This window comes from Lutjanus erythropterus, chromosome 16, assembly GCF_056507025.1.
Source record: "Lutjanus erythropterus isolate fLutEry1 chromosome 16, fLutEry1.hap2, whole genome shotgun sequence".
Lineage (NCBI taxonomy): Eukaryota > Metazoa > Chordata > Actinopteri > Lutjaniformes > Lutjanidae > Lutjanus > Lutjanus erythropterus.
In genome coordinates this window covers 15173875-15189400 of record NC_139332.1, presented here as the reverse complement: position 1 = coordinate 15189400, position 15526 = coordinate 15173875, and the positions used below count along the sequence as shown (strand labels likewise).

Below are 15526 nucleotides of genomic sequence, written 5' to 3'. Positions count from 1 at the left end.
AGGACATGACCGTTAAAATGACTGTGTTTGACGAGGAGCTCTTGCCTGCCTTCTGCTTCCTCGACGTCTTCATCATTCCAGTCATTTACACTGAGTGGACAAAATAATGCAAAGCACAAACCCCATCCGCAAAAATAGTGATTAAAATGAGTCAACACCTCCCTGAAGCAGTAAATTGTAAATATAAATTTCAATAGGTTAATGAGGTGGTATTTATTCCACTGGTATTGTAGTGTTTTGCATTAAATGCTTGCCTCTTCCCCTTTCATCCTCAAGCCCCTCAGGTCAGTGGTCCCCAGCCTTTTTCCTGAAGGGGTCACTTTTCTATCATTGAATAAACTAACAATTCCCCCACTAAGTCACATATTTTATGGATATTTCTTATTATATTCAATGTATAACAATAACTGCACAGAACAGATAAACTGTACAATTCTTCTGTCTGTGATGCTTGGTCCTTGTTCAGTTTGCTCTTTGGTTGTTTTAACCTTGTACTTTTCTAATGCAGGATGAGGCTGTTTCTTATTCTTACAAAAACATTTTCTTACACTTTCTTGGAACTTGTACAAACACAAAGCATAATTCGGACATTCCTCTGAAGCTGTCAAACAGAATTGGCATGATATCGTAATGTTGGTCAATTGCTTTGAAGACGAAAGCTCTACAAAAGCTATTTTTGTCATTTTGTTTCCCAGTCTGCGTGACCGTCTGAAGAAGCTTACAGCAGAGAGAGACAGCCTGGAGAGCCAGCTAAAGAACGAGAAGGACGAGAGAGACCTCTACAAGGTGGGTGAACGCTTGTCATAGTTGAAAGGCTGGATGAATGAAAAGCTGCATTTTGACAAAACCTGTGCAATTCTTACTTAAGTCTTACCTTTGCATTGTTCCTTTTTTCTGTCTCATCTCACGTTGTCTAGGCTCATTTGCGCAGCACTGAGCTGGAGAACACTAAGCTGAGTGCAGAGCTGCAGATGCTGAAAGCGGTGGAGCTGAACCGAGAGGTGACCATCGCCCAGTTCCAGGAGGAGCTGGAGAGGCTCAGGGCCTGTGTTGCCCAGCGGGACAGCCTGGAGAAAGAGCTGCTGGCACACAAGGCTGACAAGGTAGCAGTGTTTTTTTTGAAATGGTACTGGAAACTAACTAACACCAAAATGTAAACACAAGTAATGTTTGTCTGTTATCTTGCATGACAGCACCTATGTTTAGTGAGCGCATACTTCAGCTATATGTGTGTCTCAATATAATAAAATTAGTTGATGTATTTATATTATTTCCCTCTACATGTCTTTAGGCAGAGCTGGCCCGTGTGCGTGAGCACCTCCGCCAGGCAGAGGAGCAGCTCCAGGCATCCCGGCAGCAGGCCTCCCTCCTGGCCTCAGAGCTCCGCGACTCAGCCAGTGCCCGTGACCACACGATGACCGAGCTGTACCGCGCCCGCCTGGAAGCAGACAAGCTCCGTGCCAGTCTAGCTGACGCTCAGGCCGAGTGCCAACGCATGGAGAGCCAGTTGGACCGTATGAGGAGCACTGCACAGAAAGAAGTGGTGAGTGTGCGACTCCTAATCTGTATCCGTGTCTGTCATTTTCTGTGCTGTGATAGACCATGGGAATGTGTGTGTGGGAATGCTGAAGCAAACCATGGAAAAGTTTTTTTTTTCCTGAGGGAATTTTTCAAATGTTCCCTTCATTTCCTTCTGTCTCAGGGTGTTGGCACCAGTGGGGAGATGACACCCAGCATCTTGGTGGTGTCAGAGGCAGAGGCCGAGCTGCAGAGAGAGGTGGAGGAGTTGAAGTTGCGTCTTCACATGGCGGCGGAGCATTACAAGGAGAAGTACCGCGAGTGTCAGCGCCTCCGCAGGCAGGTGGCTAAACTAAACACAACAGAGTCACAGGGGGTGAGTATGTGTAACCAGTCTCATAACAAATAACTCATATCAAGACTCAGATGAAAACTCAGGGCTGAAAAAGAAAACATTACACAATGGTTAATTTTTGCCAAAGCCAATAAAAATTACATTTTATTGATACACTGTAGTTGTTGTGTGTTTTCACAGGAGCCAAAGAGAAACGCCTCAACTGAGACAACACAGGAGCCACTGACCCCGAGTCCAGAGTCACCAACAGCAGGTACACACAGCACACACACACACACACTCAAATGCAAAAGTATGCTCTTATGTTGTTACGTTCTGAAGTAAACTATAATTATGACGTATTTAAACTAGTTAAAAAAACAGTTAGGTAGCGTCATGAAAATGGAAAGGTAGAACAACTAGTATTTCCACTAACAGTACGTTCAGTTGAGAGCAATGCATTACAATCGCATGACATAATGAACAGTAAGTGCCGTGACTCACATTTACTTGACTGGACAAAACTCTCTTTCTTTGCTGTTACTTTCACTCTCTTCGCCTAGATCAGTGGTTCTCAAACTTTGTCAGTGATGTACCCCCTTTTGAAATATTTTTTCAGCCACGTTGCACCTGATCAGCGGTAGAAAATAAATGCCTATATAAAGAGGTAGAATACAGCACTGTACCATCGCTGTCAGCTCAGTGAGGTAAATCCCATTTAAAACAGATTCTTCCTGATACTGACAGTGTTGGCTTTGAATTTGCTTTTTTTTTCTCTCTGCTTTCAGCTGTTTTATGGCTAAATTTCAACCATGAATCAGTTTCTTTATTTGTATCTGTTATTAATACAAAAACTGGCCTCCAGCTCAGATTGGACATGATCGAGTTTGTTGCAGTTGACAGTTTTTGGCAGTTAACATTTGCACTGAAAATAGGAATATCGAATATAACCTGTAGTTTATTTTAACTTAAATTTACATTTTTTATTGAACTCCCTGCTTATTACACGTTTACTAACCCACCAAAAATTAAGTTATTGATTTAATTAAAATGATTTAAGTGATTTAAAAATCATTTTATTGCTCCTCGAGGGCTAGACATACAAAGATGCTCTTCTTAAAACAGCGAGGTGGTGCAAAATCCAAGATCTTTCTTTGAAATGTAGCAAATAAACAAGAGGAGAGGTGAATGAGCCTTTGTGATGGATAGTGATATTGTAATTCTTAAGAATACTGTTATTTAAAAAGAAAGAAACACTCCCAGTGTTTTCCCCTGTTTTTTAAACATTAATTATGTATAAGGAAAATAAAAGCTATTGTATTTAACTGTCCGTAATTAGCAACTGATTTTAAGTGTAACACCTCAACCAGTCTTGCCGATTAAGTAATCTTCTGTGTTCTACTGTTACTTTTTTTTTTTTTTCACAGGGAATATAGCCGCCACAGTCCTACAACAAGCTGCTGAGATGACAATCACTCCAGAACTTAATAACAGGGAATCTACACATACTGACGCTGCATACATCAGCACAGAGAAGGAAGAAAGGCAGACGGATAAAATGCCAAAGGAGAAGGCCGAGGTGGAGGCTGGGGGAGAAACGAACCAAGGAGAGGATGGACAGAAAGAAGATAAAGAGGAGAAGAAGGACAGCCTGCCGGAGGAGAGCCTGAGGATGACGAGCTGGGTGGAAGTGGAGAATGAGAGCGCCCAAGAGAACAGCGAGGTGGAAACAGCAGGGAAGGCTGAGGAAGTGAGGGATGTTGTGGAGGAGCAGGTGCTGCTGCACATGGATGAGAGGAGCATGGGGGAGGCAGAGAAGGACCAGACTCGCTCAGTGGAGGAGGAGCTGGCGATGATGGAGGAGAAGTGGAGGGAGCAGTGTGCAATCAACGAGACACTCAAACAGCGGCTGGCCGACGAGGAGGAGCGTTTCAGAGTAAGACACACTTACAGCAGCTGAAAATAAAATATGAGGGGTCAATGATCAGCAGCTGTGTCTGAAAGGCTTTAAGTAAGGCAGTCGCTGTACAACACTTACTTTTTATACTGGTTAAACAATGCTACAGTAATGTTCACCTCATTATTCTCATTGCACCTACACTAACTCCATTTAATAGTGCATCAGATCGTTCTGTAATCTCTGTTCTCCACTTTCACAAGTCAATTTTCCAGCCCATTTCATTTGCATATTTTGTGTCACTGGATGTAATTACACACACACACACACACACACACACACACACACAGAAATCGAGTCTTTTGAATTAGCTGATGGGGCTAAAATCCAGTCATAATAGACATGTTTTAAAATCCAAAGAAAAAATAATAAGTATTTCACTGGGTCAAAATCAATAGTGGTGTTAATATAAAAGTTAAAAGTCACATTTTCCTCAGGGGTAGGGCCAGTCGCTTAAAGAATGAAGGAAGAGAAAAACACAATGACAATGAAAAAAAGCTAATCCTCAAGCCCAGAGTGCCATCTTCAAATACATCATTATGTCCAAACAACTGTGCAAAAGCAAAACTATTACATTTACAATAATATATAAGATAAATGCATTGAATCCATGCATTTGGCAGCCTGTAACCAGTGAATATTTGGCATTTTTGCTCAACTTTGTTCAGTGCTGCAATGATTCATTGATTAAATAATTATTTGTCATTTATTTAATTAATCCCCAACTCTTTTGATAATCAATTAATTGTTTTGATTAATTTTTTGAAGAAAAATATGTAAATTCTCTGATTTTTTCTTATCAAATGTAAATATTTTCTGGTTTCTTTAGTTCTCTATGACATTAAGCTGATTATCTTTGGTTTGTGGACACAAGAAAATATTTGAGGATGTCATGGGAAATACTGATCAATATTTTTCAACATTTTCTGAGATTTTAGTGACCAAACAAATAATTGGTTAATTGAGAAAATAAAAATCATTAGTTGCAGCCCTAAATTTGTTTGTTAAAGTACTTAAATAATTAATTATCAAAATCAATGCTGAATAATTGTCTGTTTGATTAATTGGGTGATTAATAGGTTACAGTAATGTACAAAATATTTAAAATAGAGTTGTAATGCTGTCTCAGGGAGAGAGGGTTCATGTAGTTGTCACAGAGTAGTGAATGTTCATAATGTTTGCTTGAGCGTGCATTAACCAGAGTAACCGGATTACTCTGGTGAATGCAGGCTCATACATTCACACACAGCCACTGTGCCTGTACCACACATGAGCCAATGTGTGTGGTATGTGTGTGTGTGTGTGTGTGATTCCGTGCGGGTGTGCTGTGTCTTTGTGGGCCGGTTGCATTTTGCGTGCAAACGTACGCCAAAGTACCCACCAGCATTTAATCTCCATGAGTGAGTGTGTGTTTATCGGTGCTGTAAATAAGGCTCTCCCCTGTCTTTGATAGAGTCTCCTGTCTGAGGCGAGTGCCCCGGGCCCCGGGCCGCTCTTAATAGCCCCGCAGACTGACAAGAGAGGCAGCCGCAGAACGTCATGCTTTACGGCTGTTTACATCAGCCACCCAGAGGATGGAGCGAGGGAGGGGGTATAGACAGGGAGAGAGGAGTGGGAGGGAAGGCAGAGAAATTCGCCGTTGCAGAAATCCCTTCACCTGAACTTAACCTTCTAATGCTCCGCCGTAAATTTATGAAAGAGGGAGAGAGCGGGAGAGATGAAAGAGAATGACGGGAGCAGGATTTAAGAGTGAAAAAGGCAGGACAGACAGACAGACATGAAGCAGAAAGAGAAACTGGGGGAGGACGGGATTTGGAACCTTTGTAATGGGAAGAAATAAGAGAAGAGCTGACAACTGGTCATGTAAACTCTCCCACAGGGTCAGTCGTGTTAGAAAGTTAGAGATATACTACGATCCCCCAGTCTGCTCCACTCTGCTCTCTTTCTGCGGCTTTAGCTGTGTGTTTTACAGTATGCACCACACATTTGACGCCGCTCCAGGTTAAATAAAACTCAACTGACCAAATATTATGTTCACTTGCCTGACTGTATGTATGCCTACTGATATTCCTCTACATCACCTCACACAAATGGAGTGGAAATCCAACCCAAAAGTAGGGAGAGGAATGGATGAGTGAGGTTTTTTTTTTTTTTAGTGAAACGTGTATTAATTAGTGTTTTGATCAAAAAAAAAAGTCAACAAGCCAGGGAATTAAATGTCTGGTTTTGAACTGTTGGTCAGAATAACAAGACATTTGAAGAAGTCGCCTTGGAATTGTGATATGCCTGTTTTACCTTTTCTGGCATTTTATAGAGTGAAAGATTTCTTAGTTAATCAAGAAAGTAAGAGAGTAATTTAAATTAATCAGTAATGAACTCAATTGTTAGTTGAGGGTTGAGTAATATGTTAAAAATGTTCTAATCATAGTTATATTCGTGCAGATGTGTATGTTTCAGCAGGGAGATGTGTGGGAGCTGCAAGTTTGCAACGTAACGGTCACTACGTCCAATAAATAAACAAAACGATCTCACGAAATGTCAAGAGAGGAAATATGTGGTTACCTATTTTCCTTATTGAACAAAAAATACAGCTGAACACCTTCTAAATTCATGTTTCTCTGTTTTACTTTTATAACAGTCACCACAATCAATGAGAAGATAGTGTATTGTGCAGCAGGTGTTACTCGTTCAGGCCATTAAATTGTCCAAAAAAATAATATATATATTATAAAATTGCCCCCCCTCCCAAATAAAAAAAACAGTAACTCAGCCAATCACCCATATAGCTCTCCTGTTCCTCCACCCCTTGAAGATATTCTTTCTTTTGTTGTTTTTATGGTCTTATTTTGAGGCACTTAGTGATTTTTCACTATGAAAAGTGCTGTGGTTAATAAAAAAGAATACTAACTTAACTGATTTTATCATTCCACGTCTGCATTTTCTTGTCTATTTTGAAGCTGTCAGGAGCTACAATAGTTTCTTGTCTAACTTTTAGCATTCTTGCTTCACTCCCTTCATTATCACAATTAAGTCAGCTAACAGTTCAACAGTTGTAATAATCAAAAAGCATTCATTGTGTTTGTCAGAATACATGAAACTCATAATTTCTGCAGAAAGACAGAATAATGTGTTGATGGAGAAGTGTACTTTTATTTGGTCAGTGGACAGAAAGTAAATCATCACAGTGAATTGAATTGTTAAAGTCATTTATGGTGCAAAAATGCCAAATAATTTATGTTTCCAGTTTCTTCTGTGGGAGCATTTGTTACTTCTCTCAGTTTTATGTGATTGTAAAGTGAATGTCTTTGGGCTATGGACTATTGATCAGCCAAAAAGAAATACTTTGTACTGTTATATTGTACTTTATTGGGTTTTTTACTATTACTTTCACAATTTTATAGACTAGAAAATTATCTTTTGCCACAAAAATAATTAATAATTAAGAAGGAAAAACAATGTAAGTTGCTGCTCTAGCTCAGTTTCACCCCATAATGTTCCCTGGCAGGAACATTGATGCTGTCTCATTCTGAATCTGATGGGTTATTGAAATGAATGTCATTTGTTGGACAGATATAGCAGCGGTTTTTCCTAAAATGTTGTACAGTCGCGCACCCCCTACATTTTCACATACCCCTGGGGTTACATGTACCCCTGTTTGAGAATAGAGGAGATACAGTAATTCCAAGGATATATTTTTACAAATTCTTCACTGTGGCTTTCTTTTTCTTCTCCTCACACATCTGTAGGTGCAGATGGCGGAGCGAGCCAGCGAGGTGACGGAGCTGAAACGCAACCTCGCCCAGGCCCTCAGAGACAAGGAGCAACTACAGGAGGTAAAGCAGCAGCACCGAGTGCACACTATTTATATATCGGCTCTTCACACTTGAAACAAAGCAGGTTTGGATAATGAATGTTAATTAAGGTTATAGGTTTATTAGAGACATAGATAAGCCGCTCGGTCTTTAACTACATTAATTTGCATCTGCACCTACAGCTTCTGACAGCAGAAATGTTGATAATGTAGACTCCAAATTGAAGTCCATAGCAATATCATCACATTCAATTATGAGCACTTCAGTGCAGTGTAGGAACTCTTTCATTGCTACACTTCTCCATACTCCCCACTACCCACTAATTAATACATCTATACTTGCTTCTTTCGCCCGTCGGTACAGTGCCATTAGACAGTGCAAATGCCAGGCGACGTGTCTGTTTCACCTTCCCAACCCTGGTTTAAATGTTAAACCTGATAGCAGCGCACTAATGAAGTCATCAAGAGAGGAGGTCAGGGGGGGAATAGCGAGAGGAAGGAGTGGAGGTAAAAAAAAAAAAAAAAAGGAGAGGGCGAGTGCCTCCATCAGCAGAGCCAGAGCAGAGGGAGCCAGAGTCTGACACCCATTACAGTAATGAGTAGGGTACTAATGCTCCTGCTTCAGATATAATCACAAAGGGCAGAAACAATGTAGAGGGAAACTTAACTCTGAGCTGAAAATACTTAACTCCTCGTGTGGTTCCAACAGTGGAAATACACTGCTGTGGAAAGAGACTGACTTTCATTTGCACAGATAGTCTCATCACCATGCTTAGACAGATAATAATGTTGCCATGGGAAGCTAATTAATTACAGCTTGAATACATGTGATTTTTCCAGAGTGTCTGTACTAGCATGACAAATAGATAAAAATACCCAGAACATTTTTATACTTTTATTTTAAACATTTAACTAACAGTATTATTTTTTAATGTATTTAGTTATATTTTTACCTTGATAGCCTTTTCTTACATTATGTCAGTTTCTTGGCTCTGTAGATGTCTTCAAATTACTTGGTTTGTCCAAGCAACAGTCTAAAACCACAAAAATCAGTTTAAGATGGTACAATAAAATAGATAAAAGCAGAAAATGTGCAAACAATTAGTGGACTTTGCTCCCAACCACTCATAAATCTTTCTCTTCTCAAAGAAACCAGCAAAAATATTAAAACATTTGTGAATCCCAGAAATCTATGGGGACTAACAAAATATGAACAAATTGTAGATACGAACAAAATTAAGAGAACATTTGTTTGTACATGGCTTCCTGCTTGAGACCCGCTATATAGTTTTAAGAACTTATAAGACTGTATGAAGTTTGTGCAGCATGTGTGATCTAATGTATTACGCTGTAGCATCTTTTTGAAATTCATCTTGCTAATAAAGGAGATGGGGTGTCCTTGTTAGAACTGGCTCACAGAATGGAGATGTGTCCCAGTCACACTAATAATCTGGTTTTTTAGTTATAAATGTCAGCACTCTCACCTTTGAGCATTTACACACAGCAATTCACAAAAGGAGTACAGGTGAATGGTTAAAATGGGAGAGGAAAAAACATTATTGTCTCAGTTTAAAAGACTTGTTAATAGTCTGAGGTTTATCCCTCTGAGGCACTGCGACACTCAGCGATGGATCTCGTCTCCCTTCCAGGAGCTGCAGCGCTACGTGTCCAGACAGAGGGAGCAGGAAGCTGGCGTTCAGGGTGCTGAGATGAGGCAGCCGATGGTCCTGCGTTACCCCCTGCCATACCCTCAGGACCCCTCTCCTCCACCGCTGGTGCCACAGAGGCCCGCTGAGCTGCAATATGGCAATCCCTACTCCACTGACACCACGAGAGGTGGATAAATCATTCTTTCACGTTCTCATCGGCTCTGCATCCGTCACCTCTCCTTAAAGGGATAGTTTTGATTCTTTCTGAAGTTTAACCTGCAGTAGATTGTGGTCGCCACAGTTTGGAGAGGCAGTCCCCATTTCCACCACTACATTGCTTAGCTCCCTACACTAGTAGTGCTGGTTTTCCAAACTGGTAGTGTGCTGATGACCATGTACTCTAGGTAATACTGTGACTGTGGACAGGTACTTCATACAATCCCACTTCAAATAATCCAGACTTTCCCTTTAAGTCATATTTTGCCACTTCATAACAGCTCCATATATTTCTGTATCTCTAGACCGGGTGGATGTTGCGCTGTCTCCTGAGCACATGTCCCGTCCTCCACCTGAGGCCCCACCCTGCGCCCCTCCCTGTGCACCCCCAATCACACCCCCAAGTCCAGGCCCTGGGGCAAAAGGCTGGGACCAAGACGTGGTCTGCATCCAGCCCTCCCGCACTACAACTCCCCCTGAGAGCCTGGAGCACGCACCAGAGGAGCCACGAAACGTCAGTGCATACAAACGTCTCCAAACTATTGGTTCCATTTATTAACAAGCCAGTGTTGAATATTTGGAATTATTTGGGGGTATCTTTGGGATATGTTTTATGCTCAAACCATAATTAATCACAGCATCAGTTTTATGTCAGAGCAGCAGTATGTCTGGATATCCTTTTGTAGAAATGAATCCATATTTTAAAGCAGCTAGCTGTAGTCCCAGCTGCTGCCTTCCTACCCTCGCCTTGTGTTTTCAGCATCCAAAGAATTGCTGTCACAGTAATCCCTTGCCCTCCGTCTCTGGAGTGCTTCTCCTCACTGCATGAAGGGAAATAGTAGCTTGCCCTTAAAAGACGAAGCTCTGAACTCATTTGCATAAAGCTCTAATTAACGTCACTCCCTCAGAGCTCAAGAGAGACGAAGATAACAAGGGCTTGGAGAGTAATTAGGGGAGATTGTGCAAAAAGACAGACCTAAGATCCGTTTGTTTCTGTCGGATTACATCTTTGGGAGCAAACTGTAAATAGAGAAGAGTGACAAAGGTTTACTGTGTCATTTTTTAAATAGAAACAAAACAACACATACCTGCACACCCATATCTTAGCGCTTTCAACCCATATTTCCCCACTTTTCTGTATGAGTGAATAGACAGACATCATTTTCCATCCTTTTGTGTGTGTGTGTGTTTGATAGACTGCCGATGGGGCTCAGCCATCCTGTGATCATCAGTCCAGTAGACACAGTGAAACCAGAAGCAGCTTCTGCTTTGACGCCAGGTTAGTGTGCTGACCCACACACACATAAAATGACTTTTTGAACTGAAATCAAGGTGGTTCCATGAAGACGTGTAGAGATAAGAAATAAGATAACAGAAGCAAAGACGAGAACATTGATAAAAAACAGATAACAACAGAGGTTAGGGAAGGATTTCTTCTCAATCATATCTGTGTATTTAATCCCAGGCTCTTCAAAGGAATAGTTTGACATTTTGACACATTTCCCCGTCTCACCCGTCTCCGACGCTGCCTCTTTCTTCTCCAGGAGCGACGTTCACAAGCGCTGCCCGTTATGCGAGGTGATCTTCCCGCCTCACTTTGAGCAGCGCAGCTTTGAGCAGCACGTGGAGAGCCACTGGAAGGTCTGCCCCGTCTGTTCCGAGCAGTTCCCCCTCAACTGTCAGCAGCAGCTCTTCGAGAGGCACGTCCTCACGCACTTTGACCGCCATGTGCTCAACTTCGACCAGATCGAATGAAGAATGGAGATAGCAAACAGAGAATTCTGGCATACTGTGTGGGTAAATGTGTGTTGTCAGCTATTAGTTCACTTTTATTGGGGTTTGGTTAAGTTAGGTCTTGTTGATACACAATCATTAGCACTTTCTTGCAATCTTATCAAAAGTTAGAAAGAATGTAGTCCACTTTTGAAAGGAAGTAGAGTTTCCACTGGGGTGCTTTTAAAGTACAGTAGCTTTCACCTTAAAACATAATCCGTAAAAGGATCATTAGTTCCATGGTCCTTTACTTTTTTGTATCATTTTTATGCTCATTGTTCTGCTTCAAGGGGCTAAAGCACCATTGGTAGTGCATGCATTCATCCTGTGTTCAGAACAGTTAAAAACAGCAGCAGTTCAATCTAAAAGAGTGAATTGAAGAAAGAGCTCGGACCAGGACTTTGAAGAAAAAACATTTTAGTCCCTGATCTTTAACCACCCTGAATATTTCTTTACAACGAGTAAGATTCTCTTGTAATAAAGCTGCCAAGACACCTTCATCTTTTAATTGTCCACATGTTCAAAGAGCTTGGAAAGGCAGAAGAGATGAGCAAAACATTTTTTAAAGTGTAAATGCAGAGCGAGACCTGAATATGTGATGTCTTAAAAGACTCATGTGTATATATCTCATTGAAGAATGGCGCGGTGGAGATTTTTTTGACTTGAATGGGAAGTGATTTCTCCCGAACTACAGGACTACTGTACGTATGATAGTGTTTTGCAAAGACGTCAGATGGTTTAAACAAAAACAGCACTACGTTTTCATGTATCTGCACTAAATAAGGCTTTATTCTGAATGTACTGTACATACGAAAATGAGTATAAGTTGTGGAGAGACCTGTGAGTTACTGTTGTGACCCCGCCCTGCCTCCTCCCCTTCATTGTTACTTCCCTCATGTTTTAGTGATGACAGAATGACGGACCAATGATGTTTTACAAATAGACTGCAGGACACTAAAGTTACAGACACTTTTATTGTTACATACTTCCATGTTTTAAAATTAGAGTTGTGAAAAAAAAAAAGTCGACGCTTTGTGTGCAGGTCCACATCACGAGTGAGTGTCATTTCTATGTGTGTGTCCACGGGGCTCCATACTGTACCACCGCTTGTCTGTTTTCTGTCATTACAAAGTGACCCCTGACAGTGTTGTATTCAGGCTTTAAAACTTGCACATGCCCAGTAATCACAAGGCAACATGTGTGTGTGTCATGTGTCCGACGCAGCCCTTTCCATGTGAGAATGTCCGAATGGTGGCTGAAGTGTGTACTGCAAAGATCTTTATGAATAAAGTAAGCTTGTGTAAATGCATTCAACTGGAATGTCTTTTATTTGGGTTGGGAAGGAAAAGAAATAACCAGAGGAGCACAGAGACGTCATTATTTGTAAATGTATCTGCCCAACCAACAAAATCATCTGTGTCTGTACCTGTAGTGAGAAACAAGACTGTGGGCTTGGTTTATACCAGAAGTCACCTTAAATCAGGCAAATGTTGTAGGCATGATGTTTTTGAGTTGTCCATCCCTTTCTTGTGAACGCAGTATATCAGGAATTCCTTGATGAATTTTCCTCAAACTTGGCACAAATGTCCACGTGGACTCCAGGATAACCGGCTTAGATTTTGGTGTTCAAAAGTCAAAGTCACAGTGATCTCACAAAACACATTTTTGGCCATAACACAAGATTTCATACACTAATTATGACAAACATTTACACTCATGTCTAATTGGATAAAATGATGAGGTGATGACATTTGACGTCCAAAGGGGTAAAGGTCAACTTCACTGTGACATCATAAAGTTCAGCTTTCCATCAGTCCTCTGTACTCCTCTAGAAATAGTCTGTAAGTGAAGACAACATGTTACTCACTGGAAATAATTCACTGGAATCACACAATATAGTGATAAAATATACACTTAATACCTATTATTAAATCTCTTCAAAGTATTCACCATTATATGAGTCTGGACGTCTTGACAAACATGGATTTAAACTAACTTTACCAGTTGGCAGAGGCATACAACTACAGGGCTGTAATTATAGTTTCTTACCTAATATTCATTGGCAGTACAATTGTTGTGCCTACAAATCATCAAAATACTGACATATAATTAAAATTATTTCCACATCCTTATATGATACTTTCTCTCCATCTCTTTCTTTATATTTTTAGTATAACTAAATTTTATGAACTGTCTGAAACCTACCACAACCTGCTTTAACTGAGATATAGTAAAAAATCTAAAACTGAAACTGAAAAAAAGACATGTCACATAAATCAAAATAATCTGCTATCTCTATAGTAAATATCAACAAGTATATTAAATTATCCTTCAATTGAAGGGAATCTTGGTGCATAAAATAAGTGATTAAGGTAGATATGACCTGTTTTAACTATGTCGATATATGTAGGAGCTCGATACTTCAGACAGAAGAAACATTACATCATTTGTGCTTAACCAAATAATTTACTCAGATTCAAGCACATTCTTAGAAAAAACACTACCATCAGTCCAATCTACAGAGATTTTTCCTTTATTTTTCTTTTTTTTCAGTCATTTTTTCTTGTTTACATTTAAGCAGCTTCTCTTTTATATAGAAAGACAGTTTGACATCATTTACAAGTTACTCTGCTCAGAACCTGTTGTCCCCCCATACAAAAAGGAAACGTTGGTCTCCACGTTACATACGAAAATATAATTTAAAAGCACTTGACAACAGACACACGTTACAATACATTCACTGTACACAGTATATCGAAACCCCCTCCCTCATCTCTTCCTCCTGCACACAGCCTCCACTCCTCCTCTCCCATATGTGTAATACTGCAATTGGCCCCTGTGTCGAGCTGAAACTATTGCCATGGCTACAGTGGTGTCCGTGAAGCGGGGATAGGTTTTACGAGTGTTTGACAGAGCTCCCGGTGGGAGACTCTCAGTCTCCGTCCATCTCGGGGTCTGTCTCCGTTCTGATCCAAGCCACGGAAACTCTTCCCCTACACCGAAAGGCAGGAATGAAGCTTTTCTATCACACACAGATCATTATCTCAGGGTTATTGTAAGTCCACAGATGTACTTTGAAACTGATACCAAGATTTTATGGATCTTGGTTCTTATTGGTGCTTCAGAATTGAAGTGGATGTGTTTCAGGCCACATTTGTGCTTATTTGTTGGGTAGCACACGTCTTAAAGGCACTGTAAGTACAGTACAGGCGTGTGGTAATCATCAGAATAACAGGATATTAAAGGCACTCATGGACAAGAGGCTTTCGAGATGTAAACATTATTGGCATCCTCCTCAGCTGGGCTGTAACCTCTCATCCATGAGTAGATGCATGTTTACTTCTGTGTGGTGATGGCGGGTGCAGTTCGGTAGAAAAAACATCAAACTGCTCACAAGGTCTGTGGATTATCTTGAATAACTGGGTCATGAAAGACACAATGCCGCTAATTTTTTTTTAAGTTTTGGGGGGCCACCACATGCTGAGTGCCATCTAGTTCCATTACATTCAAGCAGGGTTGGATACCAAAGATTTTTTGGATTTCAAAGATTAATAGTTTTGAGCCTGACTCAGACTCCAAAACAAGTTTTACCAACTAATAATATTTTGTCAAGATAGTTTGCTTTTTTCCTTCAGATAAGCCTAAATCTTTGTGTTTTGGAAACCACAAAAATTTGCATTTAAAACACTGTTTCACTGAAGTGAAAGTGATTGATGTTAATAATATATTTAAAATTGCAACCATTTAATTTTCAAGCAACCAAATAATGACAGATCAGGCACACATCTCACTGTGAAAACTTTTTTGTTTCCTTGAAATTAGAAGTTTAAACAACTTTTTTCTTTTACAACGTATCAAAAAAACTTTGAGCAATACCCAGCCCTGTGTTCAACAGAAGGCAGACATCTTTACAGCCAATGTCTCCAAAACTTGGTAACTGACATCAAAACTATCTAGATGGATAAATAGCACTGCAGATAGGTAGAGGGTTAAATAATATGTTTATTTAAACCCCTAAAGAATACCAGATAAGAAAAAAAAAACTTATCTGCCTTGTAAAGCCAATGTAGAAAATTAAGTTTTTATCACAAATCTCTTTGCCATGCTAACCCAGTGGTTTCCATGGCAACAGCAGCTTGGAGGAAGGAGGGTGTGTGCATGTCAGAGATCACTGTACCCATCAAATGAACAAAAGAGGAAAAGGCTCATGCTTTGAGCCTTCCGCAGAATAAAAAACATTGTGCACGATGAGGGGAATGATGTCATGA

The 15526-nt window shown here is 40.4% G+C and overlaps 1 protein-coding gene across 1 annotated transcript in view; it reads left to right on the top strand.

Annotated features, from left to right (window-relative positions):
* Window positions 1–12567, top strand: part of tax1bp1a (Tax1 (human T-cell leukemia virus type I) binding protein 1a) — a 30069-nt gene extending 17502 nt beyond the window's left edge. Inside the window, exons 7-17 of the mRNA XM_084739051.1 lie at window positions 696–786; window positions 918–1103; window positions 1292–1543; window positions 1703–1894; window positions 2054–2126; window positions 3280–3788; window positions 7556–7642; window positions 9270–9456; window positions 9791–9999; window positions 10682–10764; window positions 11030–12567. Coding sequence (XP_084595177.1) covers window positions 696–786; window positions 918–1103; window positions 1292–1543; window positions 1703–1894; window positions 2054–2126; window positions 3280–3788; window positions 7556–7642; window positions 9270–9456; window positions 9791–9999; window positions 10682–10764; window positions 11030–11240 — 2080 coding nt within the window. The 3' untranslated portion in view covers window positions 11241–12567. The remainder of the gene's footprint in view (window positions 1–695; window positions 787–917; window positions 1104–1291; window positions 1544–1702; window positions 1895–2053; window positions 2127–3279; window positions 3789–7555; window positions 7643–9269; window positions 9457–9790; window positions 10000–10681; window positions 10765–11029) is intronic.
* The last annotated feature ends 2959 nt before the right edge of the window (window positions 12568–15526 follow it).